This window comes from Sinocyclocheilus rhinocerous, unplaced genomic scaffold (assembly GCF_001515625.1).
Source record: "Sinocyclocheilus rhinocerous isolate Xijiao unplaced genomic scaffold, SAMN03320098_v1.1 scaffold1020, whole genome shotgun sequence".
NCBI lineage: Eukaryota > Metazoa > Chordata > Actinopteri > Cypriniformes > Cyprinidae > Sinocyclocheilus > Sinocyclocheilus rhinocerous.
Genome location: NW_015652265.1, coordinates 50429 through 75711, shown reverse-complemented (window position 1 = coordinate 75711; position 25283 = coordinate 50429). Strand labels below are relative to the sequence as shown.

Below are 25283 nucleotides of genomic sequence, written 5' to 3'. Positions count from 1 at the left end.
GCTGATGTCCATGTTCCTTGGGAATTTAACGACTTTTTTTTATTTATTTATGTGGCATTTATGTCAATGCTTGCCACATACAAGCAGTGTAAAACATTTTACTATACATCTCTAAGTGTTTTTTTTTCTTGCAAATATTCACATCTTTGTTTGTTACAAATAAAAGTAGTTCAGAAATGTATAACATTCCAAAACGGTGCTGTTTATACAGTACAAACTACCCTTCTAGTGTAACACATAGGATGCATAGCCTACAGTAAACAACTGACAATCAAAACAGCAAATGAAATTGGAGGGGAAAAAAAAGAAAAAAATGTATATTTTTTTTTTGTCTTCATTTTGTGCAGTCTTTAGAAGAATATTGAAAGTGTTAAAAATCTTCATCTGATCGCCCATGATATTTCTAGTTTTATATAAATATTAAATACACATAGAAATAAGATGGTTATGGTCGTATGATGGTGATTTCGTACAAGTAACTCATTTCTAATTCAATACAATGGTGGTTTTACAACTCGCCACATGCTACAACACTCTACAGCTGAATTATCATGGTCTGAAATGTAAATTTAAATGCATCAGTCATGTTTTGCATATTTGGAAACCTTATAAGACACGGATGTGTTATCTGCTCAGCTTGTCCTAGATAAATGTTCTATAGTGACACTCTGTGTGTGAGGACATAGAGATGGAGAAAAGTACATACAGTAACATGACCTGTAAGCTACAACAGTGGTGACACCTCCTCACTGAACACATGATAAACCATGTGGTCATGAGTGTTTTATCTCAGATCAGCACAACCAATCTACTGTTGCTGATAGACTTTTATGAACAGTTTTTCCAAAACATCAAAGCATTTAAGTCTCCGGCCTGTTGTGTCTTTTACATCTTTGAACATGGCAAATCTCCATGACTGGAACATCTGCACTAATATTTATCTGTCAGTTGTTTTAACACAAGATTGTTATTTATCTTAGGTTTTGAGATATGTGAAATTAACTCTGAATGCAATGTTCCTGTTGCTGAGTGACATTGCTCTCTGTGATGTTCCTCTTAAAATGAAACCTGAAGTCCTCATTATTTCATTATAGTTTATAAAGCCCTAGAAAACAAGATATTATAGTTATGCTAAGGTGTTTTAGAGATGTTTCTGCGTACAGCAGACAAATTGACAGGTGTTAAAAGAGGCCTGGCAAACTCAGTCCAGCTTTGGACATCTTGTTGCTGACAACTAAACATAAAAAATATGTGGTTGTAATATAAATATATATATATAAGATACTATAAGTATTGAATAAATAGGTTTTGTGTTTAAATAAAATGTGTTTTTAAGCATTTTAACTGTATATGAACGTCATACAAATTATCAGATATTTTATAAAAATCTAAAATGTAGTATACATTAATACTGTACCTATTATGTATTGTTTTCTGTACATTTTAAATCTATTTTAACAAAACAACACAAAAGTTTTTACATTTTATTTGCATTAAATTACCAACTAAATATTCAGAGACAACTAAGTAGAAATACTGTGACTGTGTGACACTTTATTTTTTAACCAATAATTAACCTATAACGTTTACACAAATTATGATATAGGGCAGATTATTCTATCAAGACTTATTTTCACATGGTTCCTTGCACTATGTTACTATGTTATAAACTCCTGTTTTCATATTACTAGCGCCATATGTATGGCTTTTCTGACATATAATAAACTTGCTGGGTAGTTCACATGTTACAGCAATAAAAGAGCACAAACACTTGTAAAGACAAGCTAAAATGGCATGTTTGTTTCAGCAAATGCATTTTCATCTCATGTCTTCCTTTGTTAACACGATTGGTTAGGTTTAGGGTATGGGTTTAGTGTATGTGGTACACTATTTTCAAACGCAAGAGAGCATCAACCTTTTACTTTTTTACCAACCTTTTTTCACTCGCTGGACATTTCATTTCCGAACTGATAGCAACCAACGTAATAACGGCACATTTTTCCAATGAGATTGGGTTTAAAATTAAAAATGTTTTAACACATCACTTATCTGACATGTTTTTTCCTCAAATGCCTTCAGATGTGAGTGTCTGCTTATCAGTTGACATCACTTTTTTTGAGTATTACCTCATTTTGTGCACTCTTGAAAGATATGGATGTTGCCAAATTAGCATGAATCTTCATTTTTTCTGTTCCTCTTTTTTCAGTTTGCCCAATCTATTTCCGATTACATTTACTCATCTTAAACATTAGCGAACAAGCAATTGTTATTTTAACAAAGTGATTCACTAACAGAGTAGTTTTGATGTTGCTTTAAATATTTTATTGTTGAGGTTAGGGCTGGTGGTTTGGGTTAGTTGCAATAAACATACAATATGTGACACATTTCTTAAATGCATTTCATAGGACTCACACCTCACTCCATGAACTAACCATTTTGTACCAATCCTTAACACTTATTTTATTGAACAGTGTTCATAAGAGGCGAGGAAAGGTTTGAAAATGCAGCATAAACATGGAAAATCTAAGACCATGGCAGATGCAGAAATCTAATGTTCTGATTGGTTCGGATAGCATACTGCGGGAGGTCGGGGGCGCGGAAAATCGTGCTGTACAGCGATTTAGAAATCGCGCACGCTCAAGTCGCGATTTTATGACGATTTCGATTAATCGCACAGCCCTAGTTTTAAGTACACTGTGAGACTTGTAAATAGAATGTAATTGTGGACACCTTGTCATGTAGCCTATTCCTGTCAAACTTCAGCCAGAGTGCAAAACCACAGAAAAGAGCTTCTGGGATGCATTTTTTTTTTTCAAAAGAACAAAAAAGTCTGTGGATACTGCTATTGTTTCTATAAAGTATTTAAAGCCTAGCATAAACACTGGGGCTGAGTTTAACAGCATCAAAATTTCAGAAGCCTGATTAAAGTCATTTAAGATGGAGGTGTAAACAGTGTGGTTTAATTACAAAACAGATGTATTCTCTATGAGCTGTACAAACACAACAGTTTCCAAGAGCTGTTAAGGATACATTTTGATGGAGAAGTCATCTGGAGGGTATGAGGATGTGTCTGTCTTAACAGACATGCTTAGAGGATTCACCATTGCTGTGCCAGAAGCGAAGCAGACGGCAGATATTATAGCCAAGTCTGTGATTCACCATGGCAGTGCCAACAAGAAATCAAACAGAAGCTCTTACAGTAAAAGCTGCACTGAAGCACTAAATTTGCATTATGGGTGACCCTCACAGTTACGCTCCGACCTAGAATCTTTAAAGCAAGTGCGAGGCAACTTTCTCTTAAGTATTAGATTGCTAATTAGATTCTAAAGTCTCTGCCACCTTTAGGGTAATTGTTGTGAAATATCTATGGAATTTAAACTAATTTACTAATTACTAAGATGCTACAATCTTTATTTCTGAAAAACATGGAAAAAGCACACTCTAGCTGATGATGGCTGATAATTACTAGTGGCTTATTAAAATGAGAAGAAACCCTTAAATCGTCTGTGTTTCCTGCCAAAACAGAAGCTTGGTTTGTAATTGTTTAGTGGACAGTGATGAAGATCTTATTGTTCCACAACTTCTAAAGTACATGTGCCTACTTTTAAAGCAGTGGTAAACAACAATAATCAAAGACCCCATGACTTTTCCTGTTGTTTCTGATTTACTGGATACAGATTAAGATTCTACCTGGGAAAATATTTTAGAACTTGGCATAACTAGAAAAATGTATAGTGTAAGATGTCTCCCAGGGCAAGATGATGCCCTCCTAAAAAATTTTTATGGCTGTTTATGCATGTATGTATATATTTATTTCATCTGCATATCAACATTTGTGAGATTTAGTCAGTTGAAACATGTTTGAGGTTAGATGTTTTTATTTTTATTATTATTATTATATGTATATTTTTTTTGTGTGTGTGTGTCTCTGGTCCATTTTTGTGTGCTTTCATTTTGAAGTAAAAAGATAAACTTAGACCTATGAGGAAAGAAGGTGTAATAACATGCAACAGTGAAATTAAACCAAGTCAAGGAACTGAACAAACTGAAGGGAAAATATGAAAAATAATGAGAGTAAAACAAGGCACAGTTGGGACTCATCAGTTAACTCTGGAAACAAACTCTGGGTAAATATGGAAACAAACTAGAAATGGGAACAAAGGAAACAGGGACTAAACAAATGACAAACTAATCCATGAAAGAGAAGACAGAACTGAACCAGATTGCTACAGGTTATTATTCAATATTCCATGAATTAGCTGTACATTTTAGACATCTTCGATTTTCATTAAAACCTATAGGCTAATTGAGTGTAATCATTCACTTTGCATTTATAGTGATCCAAAATATTGGCAATTAAATATGTAAATATTTATGTACGTGTATGTAAGTCATAGAATACATTTACCTTTTAGAAATATCTGTTTTACTGTGATTCTGGGAGCTCTTCAAATATTTTAGATTTTGTGCTATAACAACTAAATTAGCAAATGTTTATATTTATTTCCATTAACAACACACAGGCTTATGCATCATCATCCTGCACATGCTTACATCTAAATGTTACAATTTAAAAGTAAATGCACATTATTCTTAAGGAGGGCATCATCCGCATCTTACCCTATTCATTATAATAAAAACCCATTGATTTATGAGATTTTATTAATTTGCATGATTTTTACAGATCGAGAACTTTTAAAATGAGGCCTCCTCATATTCCGTATGTCATCATTTACTCACTGTCATGTTGTTCCAATACTTTCCTCTGTGTAACACAAAATATATATTGAAGAAGGTTTTTATTCATTGTGCATTTTGTTTTGGACTCCACAGTGACGTTCAGTGTATGAAAAACAAACAATACATTTTGTAAAATATTTTCAAATAAATGAGTAAGTACATAAGTAAGTAAATAAATACGAAAATACAGTACATACATGCATACATAAATAGTCTCTCCCTGAAACTCATGCCATTGGCTGAGTCAGTTTTGCTGTAATGGGCTGGTTCGCTTCAGGGACTTATTAAAGTGAGAAGATATTTTAACACATCCTTTCTCCAAACCCCTTATCTTTCAGTGTGGTGGGGATCCTGAGGCCTATCCCAAAATCTCAGTCCACAGGGAGGGAGGGTACAGGATGGTATTTTAACATTACAATTACAAATATATCCTTTACAGGTTGGTTAACTGCCATAACTTCCTGGAGTAAAAACATGATTCATTTTCTTAAGTTTGGTTTGTGAACACACCAGCATGACTGTGCTGGAAGAGATTAGGTTGAAAGGTCTTCCTGTTCCCTACTCCTTCAGGGAGATGCAGTACACCCGCTAAGGCGGGTTGGTTCCCTGCCGATCCACATACGTCAGACGACATCTGATCCGGGGGTCCTGGGACTCTCTATGTATGTTAGGATTATGCGTGGTGCGGCAAGTGACGCATCTGTCACTATCTCTTGCACACTCCCTCCCCTTTTACAATAATCTAAATCAAATCCCTGCCTGAGTGTCCTAGATGGATTTGGAAATTCAAAGCTGATGAAGACGCCCTTGGTTCTGATTTGCTCCAGACCTGTCGCAGTCACGAGCAGATAAACCAGGAGAAACTGTTCTGCCCTGAGGTCTGATCATGTCCACAGTGTGAAGTCAGAGGACATGCATAAGCCGTTACATAGCCACTTAGGGTAATATCACAGACCAGGGCTGGGAGAGATACACAGCTTTGTTCATCGCTGTAGATGTACCTAATCTAAACAGAATTTAGTAAAGATATTGCCCACAAGATGTATGCAATGTTAGAAAAGATTTCTACTTCAAATAAATGCTGTTGTTTTGAACTTTAAATTGATCATTGAACCCTGAAAATTTGTATCCCGGTTTCTACAAAAATATTAAGCAATACAACTGCTTTTAGAATTGTTTATAATAAGAAAAGTTCCTTGAGCAGCAAAGCATCATATTGCTGCAAAACAAAAGGAAAAATATGAATTCTGTTATTTTTAGCTACACTGAATATAATTTTAAAGTTAAAAAATTACCACAGTTTAATTTAACTACAGATCTCTGACACAATCTCATAAACTCCCTGCAGTTTTAAGAGAACCCCCTGTTGAAAAACCCTACTCTATGCAACCAAAAAATTATGAAGCTATAGTATATATATATATAAAAAGACTTTGAAATTTAGACTTTCTCTGCATCAGCTATAAAGGCTGGATCTCTACATGAAAACATGTAAAACTGCCATTTAGTGGGAAGCCCTGGAGTGGTTCTGTGGCCAGTAAAGCCTCTCAATTATCCAGCTCAGAGTACAACACTCTATTTCTTTAATGGCCTATTATCAGCACATATGGAGGAAACTACAGTCTGACAGCATATACTAAGCATTCCAAGCCACGGTCATGTTCTATACATTGAAGTGCAAAATTTAGCTTTACAGAAATACAAAATACTTTACCTCTACCTTTTACAGTGATTTCTAAGCTTTCAATATTGTTACTAGGTTATGTCTAGTATTTAGACTCTTAAAGGGATATAGTTCACCAAAAAATTTAGTCAGTTTCCTCACCCTCATGTCACTCCACACCTGTATGACTTTCTTTCTTCAAGATATTTTGAATAATGTTTGAACTGTTATTGACCATACAATAACAGTCAGTGAGGTTCAACACTGAAAATGACAGCTTAAACATAAAATGTATTATGTTTTGTAAATGTATTTATGATCGTTTTATGGTGCACCTGTGGTGTAACTTAGTTTTTTTTTTTTCACTGCAAACTGCTGTGTCCCATGGCAAACAAAATAAATAATACATAAATAATGGTAAACGTTACATACATTGTATTCATTTTAATATTTTAAAGTGTAGTCTTCTTTAAAATTATGTAATTCTTTGAAACAAGCTAGCTCCAGAAGTCACCCAGAACCGAAATGTGAAGTGAAATGAGCCAACTGCTTTTAATTAAATGCAACTTTAAAAACAATCTCACTGATTATAAATACAATAGAATCAATCCCAATTAAGTACATGAAATAAATATTCACTGATTAAATAGGATTTGTTGTATGTCTGTAAACAAAATAGATTTATGCTTTAGATGCTGTCAATAGTATTGTATGTTTTAGTGTCTATACAAATGTAAGTACATGTATGTGTGGTAGAACCACATTTAATGCAAAATACATATGAATACGCTCAAGTTCACATTGGCTGCAGGGATTTTAGGAGAAGATTCAGAATTGTCAAGTAGTGTTATAGTCATGATAGGGTTGTCTGCACCTGCAAATGCTTACACATGAAAGAAGAGCCATTTTATCAGAGTATGTGTTACAAGTGTGATCAAGTGTGTGATTAAAAGTGTGCCTGACTCCAGCTTACAGTTTTACAAGTCGTTAATTATTCATGTTTAAGTATAATTAACTGCAGTGCAGTTATAAAACCAGCCTCTGTCTAAAATAGTTACACCAGTCACACGTTTTCCTCTAAAAGTCCACAAGATTAACCGGCCGGATCTAACCCATGCAGATGTTGTGATGTGACTTAGATAAGAGCCACTGCCCCCTGGAAGCACAATTTATTATCCACAAATACAACATAAATTAAAAGAGACAAGATTGTGTGAATGTGCCGCAGTGTAAATGAGAGTCTGGGTTTGTGTGTATTTGGCCTGAAATGCTGTGTTGTGTATTTGTGTATGTGTGTGAGAGAGTGTCAGCCTCCTTCAAAGGACGACTTTAAGACTTTGTCCCCAGGTCGGGGTCCTGTCATGTCAGCCAGAACACAGCAGGAGCTGCCCATCTGCAGAGTCAGGTCTCTGCCTCAGCTTGTAACCCAGTGTGTTACAGTGTGAGCACTTCATATGTGTGACCAGAGTCAGAGAGTATCTGTGAATCAAGAGTGTGTGTTTGTGTGGCGTAGAGGGATCAGTAATGAATTACCTGTTGCAAAAAATTTAACAGCTCAAAGTGTGGACTGTGCATGTCTGAAATCTGTAAAAAAACAGGTAAGTTCTGTGACCAAGGACAAGCTGTATTTGTTTAGAGAGACCATGCTCAAAGAAACTCACAGTGAAATCACCTGTGCTTGAATTCCACTGAATCTGAATCTCTTCAACTCTTTTTAGGTGAGTTTCTACAGGCTGCCCCAGAGGGACAGCAGACCATGGCTGACAACAACACTCAGAAAAAAAAGCCCCACTGGACGTCACTAGAGATCGGTCTTCTGACAATTGTTTCTCTGCTGTTTGTCATTATCGTGGCCCTCATCATCCTCTTCATCACACAGAGTGGCAAAGGTGAGTGCATGAGATTATTTTCATCATTGTGTGACAGAAAAACTGGCAGTGCTGCTTTTGAGCTGCCTTTTCCATTGTGGTCAGTTCAGAAATTATTGGAAAAGCTTTTTTTTTTTACCCTTTTGTCCATGAAAACACAAGGAATAATGATATTTATATCTACCAAAACAACAATACAAAGAAATAATCAGCAATATTTACCTCCACACAAAGCATATTACACAGGGAGTTATAACACAAATGATTAATTATAACACTAATTATTAATCATAGATATTCTTTTCCCAAAGGAAACATTCAACATTAACCAAAACTGTATCATAAAGATGATACACAGAAAAAACGTGTGTTGGATTTACATTATTTAATCATGTACATCAGTTCCACATAAACCAGTTAAGCAACATGATTTGTAAATTCAACATGTGTGTGTATGCAGCATATTTTCTGTTATGTTCTAACAAAAATAAATAAATTAAAATAAAATAAAATATAAAATAAAACAGAAAAATAAAAAAATAAAACAGAAAAAAAATTGTGCAGTCAGCAAAGGTAGCCAGTAGCCAGTAGCCAGTAGCCAGTGCAGTGTTCTGCACATCAACACTAAATGAAAAATACTATTCATTCATTCATTCGTTCATTCATTCGTTCATTCTATTGGGAGTATTATTTCATTTTATCCAGCTGAATGAAACAGGTATCAACTGGAAATCATGATTTTCCATTAGAACAATACAAAAATATACTTTTAATAAATGACACAGATGTTTCACTTTTTTTTCACTGTACAGTACATTATAAAAATTGGAATTTTCACAAATTTGCTAATTTTATATTGCCAACAAAATCACAGTGAATAGGCCTGTATTGTAAATATTGAATACATTGCCATGCCTCACTAAGAATGTTTTGTTTTAACCAGACAACTGTTGGTAAGTGAAAACAAATTTAGATTCTGTGGTTATTTTCCCAGGGCAGTATTGAATCAAGCTGGCACATACTGGTGTTCCCCAAATAATATCTACTCTGTAATATGGTTGGATACCCATGTAAGCCCCTTTCCCTCGTTAGGCCTCTGAGCAGCAGATGGAGCTTATAGGGACTCACTGCAGCTTGCCTTTCACACCCTGATCATCTGCCATTAATGTGCTGGATAAATGTTTAAACAGCAAAGGCAGATAGAATGCTGAAATACAGAGATGATCTCCACATGCTCTTCCTCTCAGCCATGGGGGTCTGGATAGGAGGGCAGGGCGGTAGGGACTAAGGTCAGAGAGTGGATGCCTATTGAATCTTAGTTCAGTGAGAGATTCTCATAAATAATACTGTATGTCTATGGGCAGATATAAAATGAACAGAGAGAATTTTCTGTGGAGATGTAACTGAACCCACCACAGAGAAATAATTTTTGAATAGCAGTTTGATTTATTATTAAATAAAGTATTAATAGTGTTAATTTGCTCCTGACCTCTGATCCCTTGTGCTTCTTTTTCGTTTGTAGATGGAGTCTGCATAACAGCTGACTGCACACAGTCAGGTAAAGATATTTTACAACATACTGCAAATAATTAATCATGTTATGTCTGAAAGTCAACTGATAGCCTTTCTTGCACATAATTGTCAAAGTTCATACATAAAAAAAAATTCTCTGGCATTGTAGCATCCCGCCTCATTGAGAACATGGACCCGACAGTGAACCCCTGTGACAACTTCTACCAGTATGCCTGTGGTGGCTGGCTAAAGAAGAACATCATACCTGAGACCAGTTCACGTTACAGTACCTTTGACATTCTCAGAGATGAACTGGAGGTGGTACTCAAAGGTAGAATGACACTACTATGGGCTGTAGGGCTAGTTATCAGCAACTGAAAAGATGTATGCATGTAATCCAAAGGCAATAAGACCAATTAAAAGAAAAAAGGCATACCCGCCAGGCCATGTCTCCCACTAAGTTCATGACACAATATTGTAATGTGGCTTTGTTGTTAGTGAGCTGCTTGCTGTATCCTACCTACATAGGCATGTTGTCTACTAAGGTAGCAGACTAACCAATTTAGAATGCTTTACATAGGCAGCAACTCATGGGGTGAAGTGCAATTGATTTCTGTAGAGTTTGACGTTAGCATGTACTTTAATGATCACAAAAATACAGAGCCCCAGACATGATATACTGGGAAAAAAGATTGTGTGCACAAATTAACAATTAAGTTCCCATGGCTTATTAATTTATGGCTGTGGTTTATTAATTTGTATTTCCCCTGTTTCCGGTAAATCTTTACCACGTTGTACTAATTTGTTCCCTCAGTTAGGTAAATCATAGCCATGTTGTAATTTGTTCTTTTGTTTTCATTTATTTAAATTATGGCCACGATTCACCTAAAACGGGGGAACAAATTAATAAGTTGAGTGAATGAATTAATAAGTTGTGGAAACAAATTCCTAATTTGTCACTATAATATTTTGTTTTCCTCCTGTATGCCATGTGTGAGGCTCCGTACAAAAAAACAGCACACACAAATATTTTAATATTGATTCCAGTCTATTTATACAGTATCTTATAGAATAAATGAATACATAAAATATATGTATTCAATTAATTTACATACTATATTTCAGATATGAGTTTAGATAGAGCCGCTTGGCCACAAAAGCAGCAACTAAAAACAGGTAGAATCCATTGAATCTACAGTTTAGTTGTGTCTGATGTGAGCTATTTTAAGCTCAGTGAGACTCTGCCTGAGGCTCTGACGTTAAAATTTAAAGTGGTGCCTCTTGTTCCTTTTAACACAGTAGTGGAACCTGTCAGACAAATACAGTTTCATCTGTAAATGCTGACAGCACTGTAGTGTGTCTTGAGGGATGGAGAGAGCATTGATGTTATACTGCAGGGTTGTACAGGATGTGGACTGAGGATGTGGGAATGGCTCTGAGGTGATCGGAGGCCTCAATTTGAGGGCCCTCAGCTCCTGGAGACGTGAAACCTCAGCTGTCTGACCAGGAACGAAGAGCTTATTAACCCCAGCATGGGCACTGATTTACAGGGACAATTTCAGAGCAGCCCCTTGAGGTCAAGAGATGTTTGAGAGGGGGCGTAGATGAGGAGGCATGTGTGCTAATCATCATGCTCCAGGAGGTGGAGGGAGGAAGGCTTGACCTGATAAACACAGGAGGTTTGGCTGGAGAGGTTAGGAGCTGTAGGGCGCTGTGCACAAACAGAGGCTTGTGGATGTGTTGTGGAGGTAAATGTTATTGAATCTGAGGGGAGCTCAAGATTCAGGGGTCAAATGCTACCAGAGCTATAACTTAACCTTGACGGTAGTGCTTGTCAAAACATAGCTGGCTCAGCACTTTTTTTTACAACCCCTCTCTCTGTGCCACCTTTTAAAAATTAATTATCTGTTACAATCAGCTTTTTCTTTATGAGCTTTTAATTCAGAGTGGTAATGCGTTCTTGATTTACAGCAAAATCAACAAGGACGTGCTTCATTTTCCATTTATTATCGCCTTGATGAGAATTTCTATGACTTTTTTCACCTTATTTAATGTTTAATTAGTTGAAAATCATTGCTAATCAATGAACAAACATTGAGGGTGAAATAAAAATAACCATCAAGGAGTAGTGAGGATTGTGTCTTCCCCAGAGAAATCTAAATCCCCTCATTAGCATTTTTCAGTGTGCTGAGCTTTTGAGGGATGAAAGGAAATGCTGATTGGAAAATAAGAGTCTATTTAGAAATTTGATTAGACTTTTATGCAAATGCAGTTTAGATTAAATTAGTGTTCAAGGCCTATTCTTCGGTTTCCCAACCTCACATTTGTATTTCAGCTGTTGGGACTTTGAGAGATGGGTTTAATTTGTGGAGTAAATGCTTATGAAGACTATGCTTATGGGACCATAGCCACTACGGGACACATTCCATTCTAATATTCACATTAGCGTTCAGCCATAATGTTTTTTTAGTAGTTCAGTGTCAAATGGTTACATTTGGTCTTTGCCAATTGTAAATATGTTGTCACATACATGATTATACAACTTCTATTTGCATAAAAGCAGAAAGAGCTACACACACTTTCACTTGCTGCATAGTTATTGTGTATAGTAAGATTAGCCAAAGTTCATGCCATAAAAGCCTCTACAAACCTGTGTTGAAAACACTTTAAAGGGTACCTATTATGCAAAATTCACTCTAACATGTTGTTTGAACATAAATGTGTGTTGGCAGTGTGTGTACACAGCCACCTTATAATGATAAAAATCCACCCCCTCCTTTTTTAAAAAATCTCTATAAATCATGAGCAGTGTCTCAGAGCTTACTGATCACAGAATCCGTAAAGTGTGACGTCACACTTTACCAGCCCCACCCACGATAGTTGACTGACACAGCCGTATTAGCCGTGACCCCGCCCTGAGTGAGCCGCACACACACTATCTCCCATGTTTATCTTCATGCCAGAGCATAAGCAGCATTCAAGTAAGAAATGTCTTCTTATTAGAGCTATAGAAGTTGTTCAGTCCAGAGCAGTGAGTGGTTTTCTGCTTTTATTTTATTGTTTGGGTCATATTAACAGCATAGACCCAAACATCGGTCAGTATAGGTACTGTATATTATGCTGCTCTCACTTAATATCTAATATCTAATCTAGATTAGTTCTAATATAGACATTCGTTTTCTTTCCCAGCTGTTTAACTTCACAGACATAACTGACTGTGTTTTTGTAACTTAAGCGTGTTTTTAGCATAAACTTGTGAGTAAAAGTGAACTTTACATGCGTGTGACAGCCACTCTCTGTTTGCATTTAAAGAGAAATGGACTAAAACAGCCTGTTTCTGCTTCCACTCAAAATAGGCATTTTCAAAATGATATAAAAAATGATCTCTTGGGTATTTTGAGCTGAAACTTCACAAACACTTTCTGGGGACACCTGAGATCTATAATACATCTTGTAAAAAGGGGCATAACAGGTGCCCTTTAATAATGCTTACATTGCACCTTTGCCAGTCCAGAGTCTGTCGTCTCAATAATGAAAGCACTGAACCTTCACAACAGTTCAATCTGATGAGGCCACAGAAAAACATGTTCCATTTCACTCTTGGTGCAGACTTTGATCACTTCTATTTAATATGACTTTTATTTATTGATCCTCATGCTTGGCACCAAAAAGCAAGCCTATATTAAACCTTCCACTAAGAACATACAAAAAAGAGTATTTTGAATTTAATTCTACTCCATTTTATTCTACACAACCTATTAGCTGTTTATCTAAGCAGTTTTTGGCATAAATAACCACTGTCTTCCATCTTTACCACCAAGCTTCACATACTTGTGGCATCAATTCAGTACCATATTACAGTAAATGTGTCTATTTACCCTGGATGCTGTTCAAATGATTTATCTGGCCAGGGGGTATTTTCTGTTCCTGGTTGAGAAGCATGTGCTTTGCTCAGGTGTGAGGAGTTGCAAACCACTATATAAACTTCAGTATGTGAGTTAGCAGAACCGCTGGAAATAGCCAGAGTTACAGTGCAATCCAAAACTTATAGAGAGTATAAAAGCTGATAAAAAAAGAGAGAAGCAGGGAGGAAATACAAAGAGTGAGAGAGATCACAGACAGTTTTTTTTTAAAAACCGGCTAATAGGAAGATAAAGGAAGAGGAAATGGAAAGAAAAAGATGAAACATGAATGAAAAGAAAACAGAGGAATTTACATCATTCTTTTTTCCTTTTTCTGCAGGCAGTGCACTTTGCATTAAATCATTCCTGTAATCAGGGATATTTTGCCATCACAGAAAATGGAAGATAAATTTACTACATTATGGATCTTAATGTCTAAATGTTAACATATCTCTAGCAGACTTAGGCCTCTGTGATAGGCTGAGAGAGGAATAATCCAGATCAAGATGACAGAAAATGGGTTATAAATACAAGAAGCTTTCTGAACAGGGCCAGCAGAATACTCATGCATATACATGCAGGAGATGCTCGAGGGAAGGGCTGTTTCCTGCCGGGACAGAGTGGGCTTTGTCAGGAGATGTGGATCAGATAAGGCTACTGATCTCAATATCAAAAAGTAACTTTCAGTGGAGCTGTAGACAAGCTTTCGTGGTCATTCCATTAAAAGAGAGAGAGAGAGAGAGAGAGAGAGAGAGAGAACTAACAGTAGTTTGGCTTTGATAGAGATACATCTGTTTTCGTTTATTTCCACTTCAATGGGTGTGTTTGGAAATTCAGTGCTGTTTTAGGATTTTTTTTTTTTTTTTACATTTATAATTTGTGTTGGCTTACAAAAACAAAGAATATAAAAACATTTTATTGCTGGTTAAAGTACTGTTTGGTCTAACTAATGACTAAATCTGTGGTGTATTTAGTCAGTAGTCTGGAAAATTTACTAAATAGTTGTGAGAGAATTCCACAATATAGGGAGTTGACTAAATATTAAAATATTAAATATCCCTATAATTGAATCAGCTGCTAAAACAAAGTAGCGGGCACAATATAGACACTACAGCTCTATAGGCTGGTCAATGATACATGTGTTTCAAGACTTTCTGAAACAAGTATTTTATCTGTAAATTAGCTCTACATATAATGTAAGAGAAAAAAAGCAAGTAATCTGCACATGTCAGATGGATGGAGAAAAAGAGTGACTGAGATGAAGTGACAGAGTTTTGAAGCTGTAGGGGTTCGTGCCACATGGCCACCAGGCGGTCTCTAATCCAATCACTCACACATGATCTGTGCCCTTTCACAGGAAACACTTGGACCCAAGCACTAATTAAAACTAAATCTGAACACAAGTACTGCAAACAGGATATAAGAGATTTAAAGCAACAGCTGGGCTACTTACTGAAGGAGAGGTAGACAGGAGCAAAGTAGTCACAAAAGCATGATGTATGAGGTTTTCATTTAGGATTTTTTTTTAGCTACTCTCTATGATGGTGATGCAAAACTGACATTTGAAATCCATCTCCAAGACAGTCTGTTATAATGTCCAACAAATGCAATGATACTTTATATTATTTTACTATAGGAGTGCTGGAGAGAGAAGAGAGTGGAAGCAGTAGCTCACTGACCAAAACCAAAGTTCTCTACAGGTCCTGCACTAATGAGAGTGAGTATTGGTTGATTGAAGACTTAGGGCAATATAGCTCAGGTTTAAAGGGATAGTTCACCCAAAAATGAAAATTCTGTCATTAATTACTCACCCTCATGTCGTTCTAAACCCGTACGACTTCCGTTCATCTTTGGAACACAAATTAAGATATTTTTGATGCATTCTGAGAGCTCTCTGACCCTCTCATAGACAGCAATGTAATTAACAAGATCAACATCCAGAAACGTATCAAGGAGATCGGTAAAATAATCCATGTGACATTATGGATTATTATGGCCGCACCACACGGATACGCTGTTTACGTCATTTACGCTTTGATCTGAATGTAAACAACTTATCCGTGTGGTGCGGCTGACACAGAATAGCATACGCTGTTTGCGTTCAGTGGATACTCTCCAAAATGGCGCTTTATTCAAATTGTTGAATAAAGTAGTTATTTTTGTTTTCTTTGCGTAAAAAAAGTATTCTCATAGCTTCGTAAAATTACAGTTGAACCTCTGATGTCAATATTTTTGATGCATTCTGAGAGCTCTCTGACCCTCTCATAGACAGCAATGTAATTAACAAGATCAACATCCAGAAACGTATCAAGGAGATCGGTAAAATAATCCATGTGACATTATGGATTATTATGGCCGCACCACACGGATACGCTGTTTACGTCATTTACGCTTTGATCTGAATGTAAACAACTTATCCGTGTGGTGCGGCTGACACAGAATAGCATACGCTGTTTGCGTTCAGTGGATACTCTCCAAAATGGCGCTTTATTCAAATTGTTGAATAAAGTAGTTATTTTTGTTTTCTTTGCGTAAAAAAAGTATTCTCATAGCTTCGTAAAATTACAGTTGAACCTCTGATGTCACATGGATTATTTTACCGATCTCCTTGCTATGTTTCTGGACGTTGACGTCCAAAAATCTGGGCGATTTTTGGGTGAACTATCCCTTTAATATTATACTGTATCTTCATAAATTGTCAGAAAGATTCGATTATGACTCTGTCCAACAAATCATTATGCAGTTCTTCAAATGAGCTGCCAAACATGAGATTCATAAGAGATTCTCAACAAACAAATTCAAATTTCAACAACTTCAGTGTTCACTGGATGCTTAAATAATGTTGCATTACTTCAATATTTTCCTGACAGGCCTCATTGAACAGAGAGGTGGGACGCCTCTGCTTGCAGTGCTGCCAGATGTCTTTGAGTGGCCTATAGCAACAGATGATTGGGACACCAGCTACGGTAGGAGAAGATTTCTCAGTAGGTTTTTATGCATGTGGCCAGTTACCTCATAGGTACTTTATATCCCAATTTCTCCTCTCCTCTCCTATCCTCTCCTCTCCTCTACAGGAATGAATTGGAGAGCAGAAGATGCCATAGCCAAACTGAATGAGAAATATGGAAAGCAAGTCCTGATTAGCTTTTTTATTGGTACAGATGACAGAGACTCCAATGCGCACATCATTCATGTAGGTGTGCGCAACAACAGACTACCTCTTTTCTCTTTTGCATACAAACACAAATGCATGTTTGCTTTAGTTGAAAACACTTCTTCACAAAAAAGGGCCTTTTAAGTTGCAAAATCGCATAATTGCTTTAAACAAACAGTATCCTTGTTTATTGCTTTGTGAGGTTTGAGTAATTGGAGTAATTGATACAGTTTTATTGGGGTGGCACTACATGTGTATGCGTTGAGTTTTCTATTAAGAAAGAAAGGCTGATTGTCTCTTGGTTTTATTCTCTGTGCCAGTTTGACCATTCAAGTCTTGGCCTCTCCTCAAGAGACTACTATGTGTGCACGGGACCATATGAGGAGGTAATAATAGCCTGTTAAACAGGAACAGGTGGATATTGTCAAACTTATACTCATGCTTTTATCTCCCTCTCTCTTTTTTCCCTTCACCTCTCTTCTCCCTGCTAAAAAGATGAGCTTAGACCATAATGAATTTTCATGTTGGTTCAGGCTAGTCTAAGCAATGGACAAGAAGGGTCTCTAGCTGTCTGTCTTTCTCTACAACATTTTCTTTCTCACATTATTTATCCAATAAAAAGTCAATATTTATGAAATTGACCAAATTTAGGAGTTACAGATAAAACAACCCACCTTGGATTTGCCGAGACCACACAAGCTAGAAGTGAAAGATAAGCCCAGTCCATCTCCTAAAAGATCCAACAGTCTACTCAATTAAAATAAGATAATCAATTTGCATATAATTTCTTTTGCAACGTCACTCTTGGACTGGAGTGTTCAGACTCAGTGGACACAAACTGTTAGTTATCATCAACTGATCGTTATTCATGTCAGACATATAAGTGCTCTCTGCCTTTATTATGTTCCAGGCCTGGCTAATTTAATACAAAAAGGCAATAAAGAAAGTTAGAAAGGGACAAACAGATTGAAAATACTTGGACCAAGATCTTGTCTTTTGTTTCCAGTTTGAACTTATGATTATGCAACTTTTTGCAGTAAAGCAGAGAATGAGAGGAAATAAGGAATTAGCTTGAATAATTTCTCACAGAGTGCCCAAATACTTCCTAAATGACCGGGAAGCCAGAATCTGGCTGTTATCGTAAATTAATGAAGAAAATATGCATGCTAACAGGTATTGAATTTAGCACTCATGTGTTTTCAATGTGTGTTTTTCTCAGGCCTGTGTGACATATGAGAACTTCATGACTGACTTGGCAAAGCTTATCCGAACAGACCGGGGTCTGGAGGTCAATGACACTAATATCAGGCAAGAGGTTGCCCGGGTGATGACGATGGAAAAGGAAATTGCTAATGTAAGCATGGAAAAGTTCTAAAATTGCAAAAATAACTACTCTGATAAAATCTACTGGTGTCTTATAAGACCTGAGACACTGTAGCAATCAACACCTTTCAACCCATTGGAAAGGTTAATAGTAACTGCAGCATTTGAATGTCACCAGATGTTCAGTAATGCATGTTGGAACTACTTAATGTTTCTGTTTTAGTGAATATTAAGGTATGTTGTGCAATTTACGGTAACACTTTATAAGAAGTAATAAAGTACTTACAAATCATTAATGTAGTTAATACATTAATAGACTCTATACAAATATATAATAATTAAGTGCTTTAAACTAACCTTTACTTTTAGACACACACATACGTAAACCACATACAGTAAATGCTATGTCAGTTATCAGTTAGCACTGCATTATTCAGATACTTTATTATTACCTGGAGATCACTTGACACAAACCATATATTGTCGCAATCGTGCATGTATTGTCTTTTTTATTCAGCTTTACATGGGATTGCTGGATGCCTTTGTCCATATTAGGATTTCTTGGCACGACATAAGTTATTACTTCCATTTTGGACTTTCTGCGCGAGAGCGCCCTCCAGCTTTGTGTATGAATGAAACATACACTGCATGAGAGTGTTTAGCGCTCTGTAATGTCGAAGTCCCTTTCAAGTTAAGTCTGTTCACTCGGCGGCCATATTTGCAATGCCTCCATAACAGGGCTCTGCCCTGGCAGCTTTGTCTGTATTGTCTTTGTTTAATGTTTTTTGTTTGTTTGTTTATCTTGTGTCTTAACACATTGCTTTGTCTTTGTTTGTGTCTGCCATGTTTTCCTGTTGTCCCACCTCCTTGTTTCCCTTGGTCATGCCCTCTTGTTTAGCCCTTGTCTTGTCCTCGTTTTCTTAATTGTGCTCACCTGGCCCTCGTGTACTCGTGCTCTTCTCTTTATATTGTGCTGTTTTTCCTCTTGTGCTTGTGGGTTCCTCTTGTGCCATAGAGACAGTTTCTGACTCGCTGCTCTATATTCTAGTCTTGTTCTGTTATTTGCTGATTGTGTATCCGTGCTGCAGTTTTTCTCTTGTTTTCCCTTTTGTTTTTTGTTTCTGATCATTCAGTAATCTTGCTTATTTATTTGTATTATTTTCTTTAGTTGTTCTTCAGTCTTGTTTCTAGTCTTGTATTGCTTGGATTTTATACTTTATTTATTTATTAGACATTTCCTTTACTTTTGGTTTTGATTGTTTAGTTCTTCTATATTTTCTTATGTTATTTTTCATGTTGTTGAATCATGTTGTTTCTCCTTGTTTTGTGCTGAGTAGTGTTGTTGAGTGGTCTTGAGTGGTGTCTTGTTTGGTCTAGTTGTGTGTTCGTGTGTGTTTGTGCTGTGTGTTCCCTGCTCTACCAGCCTGAGACTCCCTGCCTGTTGGTTCCCCAAGGCGATATGCCAACCAAGCCTGGTGCTGAGAACCTAGGGCCTAATTTATATAATGTGTGTATGCTCAGATTTGATCTTAGAGTGTGTGTACGCTTAAATCCACACCAACGCTCATATTTATAGAAAAAGTGCCTTTGACGCGGAAAAGTGCTTAGCGTCACGTCAGGGTCTGAGCAGACGTAGGCTACCTACTTTTTCTTGTCAGAATACTGCAGGTTTTTGAAAATGTAAGCTGTTCTTGCAGCTCGCTGTTCTAAATCAAAGGATATGGACGATGACTGGTGATCTTTTATTCTTTATTTAGTTGCGCGCAAGTTCATTTGCGATTCATATGTCACATCTGAAAGAGAGGCGTACGTGTGTTTTCTGTGCGTACGTTCATTCTATGAATCACATGTACATATATGTGATGGGTGATCGTAAAATCTAATTTGGGATGGTTTCTGCATAACATTTTATAAATGAGGCCCCTAATCTCTGATACTGGCCTACTTTGAGTCCCTTCACTCTGATTGCATGCTCTGCTGTTCTCTTCTCTGGTCTTCTCCCAATCCTTCTGCCTGGTTTGGCCAACAACTTAGACTGTTCTACCTCCTGGGGCATAGTTCTCTCCCTGCTGGTTGGAGCGGTCTCAAGATTGTCCACCCCTATGCTGAGTGACCTTGTGTGTTTTCAATAAATCTTTGATTCACTCACTCTGCATTTGGGTCTCTTCTTGCTGACCTTGACACTCCGGGCTGCTCATATAAGACCAAGTCCTATCTAAATGAATGGCGGAATCCGTATGCACATTGGCTGGTCTAGCCTCAGGTTTCTATGGGAACCGGAGTTTCTAATGGCAGTTGCAATGACTTTACCAATCAGTGATTGGCTCTTTCATTTTGAAGGTGGGACTAATCCACCATATTGCGAGTTGCGGTTTCTCTCATTCATAAGTATCGGAGTGAACCGTCTTTGCATCTCTATAGTCTTTGGTAATGTTCACATCTCCCCATTTTGGATACAAATAAAATGTCAGGTCATGCGTAGACTAAGGTGACCAGATGCACCACTTTCCGGGGACACGTTCTGCACAGGATTTCTAAATTGCCAAAATAACCAGGGGCTTGTACCATGATGGTAGCTGAACAAATTCTGAGTTACAGGATGAGTTTCGAGTTAATAAAACCAAAGCACTCCAATCCAGCTTTGTTGGAACCATGACGCTGATCATCAACTTTCTTTGTCAACTAAGGATTTGATCCTGAGTTTGTGGAGCACGTGCACATGAATGTGTGACATCACTGGTGAACAGCCAATCACATGCCTCGCAACACAGAGCAAATGTGATTCACCTCTGGCAACAGAGCCAACGAGATCCAAAAACTATTTTGCTTAAGGTTAAGAGATTGAAGAATATAAGGAATTTAAACGCATTTACACTGAATAAAGTACTTGTCCATGAAAGAGGACAAATAAAAGAAATCGTCTTGCTCTATCAGTGCAGTCACAAGTGAAACTTGAGAAGTTAGCGATAGAGGCATGTAAGATCACATGTAGTCATGTCAAGTGTTATCTATTGATTCTACAGCTTATTTATATTACATTTGATCTGTATATATTAATATTCATTTAAAATAAAGGCTTTATAATAATTGTTCAACTAAAATGTATTCTGCGTAATAGATTAATAATAATAGAAATCATAAAATAATTATATAAATCAAATTTAAATCATATAAAATAATTCTAAGTGATTATCATTAAAGCCAGACAATTTTGTTGTTAATTTTAAATTTTTTTATGTTATTTATACATTTTTTTTTACTATATAGTAACCTTTAATTTGGAGAAAGAGACATTGGGGGAGTGACTTTTTGCATCAGACGTGTGTCACTTTGGTCCAATTTCAGTTTGAGATCTCTAACTCAGAACATAACCTGCCCCGGAGCAGGTTAGCTGTACAGTGTAAGTTACTATGGCAATGCACACCACTAAAAGCCAAACTTCTCGGGTTACTCATGTAACCATGGTTCCCCGAGAGGGAACGAGACGCTGCGTCCTGGTGGACACTTTGGGGAATGCTGTCTGCGTGACCGGTACCTGAAGCATGCGTAAAACAACTCCAATCCTATTGGTCCACGTGGCCCGTGACGTCATAGGCGGGTACCCGAAAGTATAAAAGGGGCACCTGCTGAATACGTCACCAACTCAGTTGTCTGAGGAGATGTAAACAGGCAGGCCGAAGGCATGGCAAAGGGACGCAAGGTCTCGATCCCTCTCGGGAAACCATGGTTACATGAGTAACCCGAGACGTTCCCCTACTAGGGAACTCAACGCTGCATCCCAGATAAGGTTGAACACCCTAACCAAGCTAAGAACACAGCCATCTTCAGATAGCTATGCTATGTTAGCAGTAGTAGCCAGATACATAAGACCACTGAGAGGCTGGAAGCCTAGAGGAGTTCAAGATTGCCACCAACAATCCCAGCAAGGAAACAGCTATCCGCAGATAGCAATATCCAAAGGGTCTTATGAAAAGGACCTTCCTAAAGAGCTGCCCAGACCAAGGGAATGACTATCTACTTAAACCCCGCAGGGGAGATAGCACTGTCTAAGCCAGGGCTCAGGGAGACCACTACTTAAAAACCCTAGGAAGGGGAGCAGTCACATAGCTATCCACAGATAGCTATATCCCTAGGAAGGGGCTACAGGACCAAAAACTAAAACCCCTGGTAAACCTACCTGTGAAGCTGCCCAGACCACAGAGAGTGGGCTATCTACTTATGACCCTAGCAGGGGAGATAGCACTGTCTAGGCAAGGGCTCAGGGAGACCGCTACTTAAAACCCCAAGAAGGGGGAGCAGTCCCTAAGCTAGCACATTGATATCCTCAGATAGCCATGTACCTAAGAATGACTCTCTTAACGAGAGGAAGCCCTGTTCTGAAGTATCACCAGGGATACATAAGTGGAGTGGGGCCCAAGGAGAACCGGGGCCAGAACCAACTCAGAGAATGGGAACAAAGTCGAGCGTGTAACCCATACCATACAGGATTTTAGAAAAGTATGCAGGGTGCCTAGCGTGCACACTTACCACAATGTCGATTTTAGAAAGCGCACAGAAGCTAGCGTGTACGCTAGCGATTGGGCTGACTACTTGCAACCCTAGCAGGGGAGACAGCACTGTCTAGGTAGGGCTCAAGGAGACCACTACTTAAAACCCTAAGAAGGGGAGCAATCACCAAGCTATCCACAGCTGGTCCCACACAGCTAGCATGAAAAATCCCGGTAAGCCCTCCTATGAGGCCACAAGAGTGGCCTATGTACTTACAACCCTAGCAGGGGAGATAGCACACTCTAGGCAAGGACTCAGGGAGACCACTACTTAAAAACCCTAGGAAGGGGAGCAGTCCCTGGGCTAGCACATAGATATCCTCAGATAGCCATGCACCTAGGAAGGCTACCAGAAGGGGACCGACTGAGACTACCCAGACCACAAAGAGTGGGCTGTCTACTTGCAACCCTAGCAGGGAAGACAGCACTGTCTAGGTAGGGCTCAAGGAGACCACTACTTAAAACCCTAAGAAGGGGAGCAATCACCAAGCTATCCACAGCTGGTCCCACACAGCTAGCATGAAAAATCCCGGTAAGCCCTCCTATGAGGCCACAAGAGTGGCCTATGTACTTACAACCCTAGCAGGGGAGATAGTGCTATCTAGGCGAGGGCTCAGGGAGACCGCTACTTAAGACCCTAGGAAGGGGAGCAGTCACCGAACTAGCACACGGCTATCCTCAGATAGCTAGGCTCTAGGAAAGGGGACCACTACAACTACTATGGCAATGGCTGAAATATAACCAACCTTAGGTGGTTATACTAAGGAGGTCCCCAATCCGTGTCAGTCCCACAGTAGGCTAGCTTTTCGTTCACCAATATATTGACCAGGGGCTCACAATAGGAAGATCCAGACCATAGTAATGATTCGCTAAGGAGCGAACACATAAAAACCATAGTCCAGATCAAAGCCTGAAGCAAGCAACGGCCATAACACTAGGTGGCTGGACACAGCTATCCTCAAATAGCATTTCCCTCAGATAAGGCTGAAGTTCGCCCAGGCCATGAAGTGGACCATCTACCTAAAACCCAAACAGGGGAGACAGTGCAGTCTAGGTAAGAGCTCAAGGAGACCACTACTTAAAGACCCCACAAAGGGGAGCAGTCTCTGCGCTTACCTGAGACAGTTTGTACCCAAAGGGAACTAAACCCAGTTATAAACGCCTGGCTAGAACATAGCTGTCCTCAGACTGCTATATTCCAAAGCAAAACAGCCTGAACTGGAGCATAATCATCCGCAGATGGCTACACTCTGAGCAGAGACTGTTCACTTATCACCCGGCTAAACACAGGAAGGAACATCTCCCATAACCACTCTAGACTACTGAAGCACCCTGGGAGAGAAAGCTAACAGCTTCATTCCACAGAGCATTCAGTATAACCATGCCCAGCGAGGCTCTCCACACACAATAACATGCATATTAGAGAGGCACGGCTGAGTTGAATATAGCTCCGCCCGCGATCTCGCACGCCCTGATCTAAAAACGACTCGGTGCTCACACTTCATCGTTATAGCAACGTGAGCAATATCCACGGCATCGGGCAACCTGATAGTTGAGGGTATGCGGACACCGCAGATCAAAGCAATCACCGCAAGCTGAGATAAACTAAGCCGCGGCAATGGCCCGAGATGCGAGCGCTTTGCCCCGCATCCCTCGGGAATAGGAACAAACACGGGCCGAGCGCATTAAAGTGATTCATCACAAAGAGTGCGTGGTCGCCGTTTTAGACAAAGATGAAAAGGTTAGAATATGTCCTCAAGTGTTAGAATCCCAACACGGAGGCACATATTCCTCAAAGCGCTGCTCGACTCACCAGGATGATGTTTCACACACGTTCAACAGACAGACGGCTCCGAAGACAACGAAAGTTGGTGACGTATTCAGCAGGTGCCCCTTTTATACTTTCAGGGTACAATGACGTCACGGGCCACGTGGACCAATAGGATTGGAGTTTTTTTACGCATGCTTCAGGTACCGGTCACGCAGACAGCGTTCCCCAAAGTGTCCACCAGGACGCAGCGTTGAGTTTCCTAGAAGGGGAAACACGTTCATGGTACCCAGGGTTAGGGAGTAACGGAATACATGTAACGGCGTTACGTAATCAGGATACTAGAAAACTAGTAAAATACTAGAAAAATCTAGTAACTGTAATCCATTACAGTTACATCGAAAAAAAGTATTCAGATTACAGTTACATTTTGTAAAAAGTGATTTTTTCCCCTTCTCCCAAAACAGCTTATACTACTGTTTCAGCTATATTAATATAGTTAAGTTTTGTATGTAATGGCAAAGTGATTATATTTTGTTTTGTTTTTTTATTAACGTAATTTAGAAAAAACGTTTGGAGCATTTTTGTTCGTTACAAGTTTTTGTTTTATAAAGTAACGACCAAGCGACCAGCGGCAGACAGTGAGCTGATCATAGCCTATGTTTGATCAATTTAGTCTTCTCAAATCATCACGAATTGCCTAAAATAAAATCTATAGATATAAAACAGTTCAAGCATATAACAATGTTTAAACGTTAAAGCTAGATAAATGTGCGCTATATATCCAATAGTTTGTGCGGAGAGTG

General features: G+C 38.3%; 1 protein-coding gene across 1 annotated transcript in view; it reads left to right on the top strand.

Moving 5' to 3' along the window:
- LOC107714225 (neprilysin-like) overlaps window positions 1-25283 on the top strand; it is a 46129-nt gene that overhangs the window by 538 nt on the left and 20308 nt on the right. The window contains exons 2-9 of the mRNA XM_016520025.1: window positions 8122-8292; window positions 9794-9829; window positions 9953-10114; window positions 15322-15402; window positions 16556-16651; window positions 16760-16878; window positions 17160-17225; window positions 18059-18193. Of these exons, the coding sequence (XP_016375511.1) occupies window positions 8122-8292; window positions 9794-9829; window positions 9953-10114; window positions 15322-15402; window positions 16556-16651; window positions 16760-16878; window positions 17160-17225; window positions 18059-18193 (866 nt within the window). The remainder of the gene's footprint in view (window positions 1-8121; window positions 8293-9793; window positions 9830-9952; window positions 10115-15321; window positions 15403-16555; window positions 16652-16759; window positions 16879-17159; window positions 17226-18058; window positions 18194-25283) is intronic.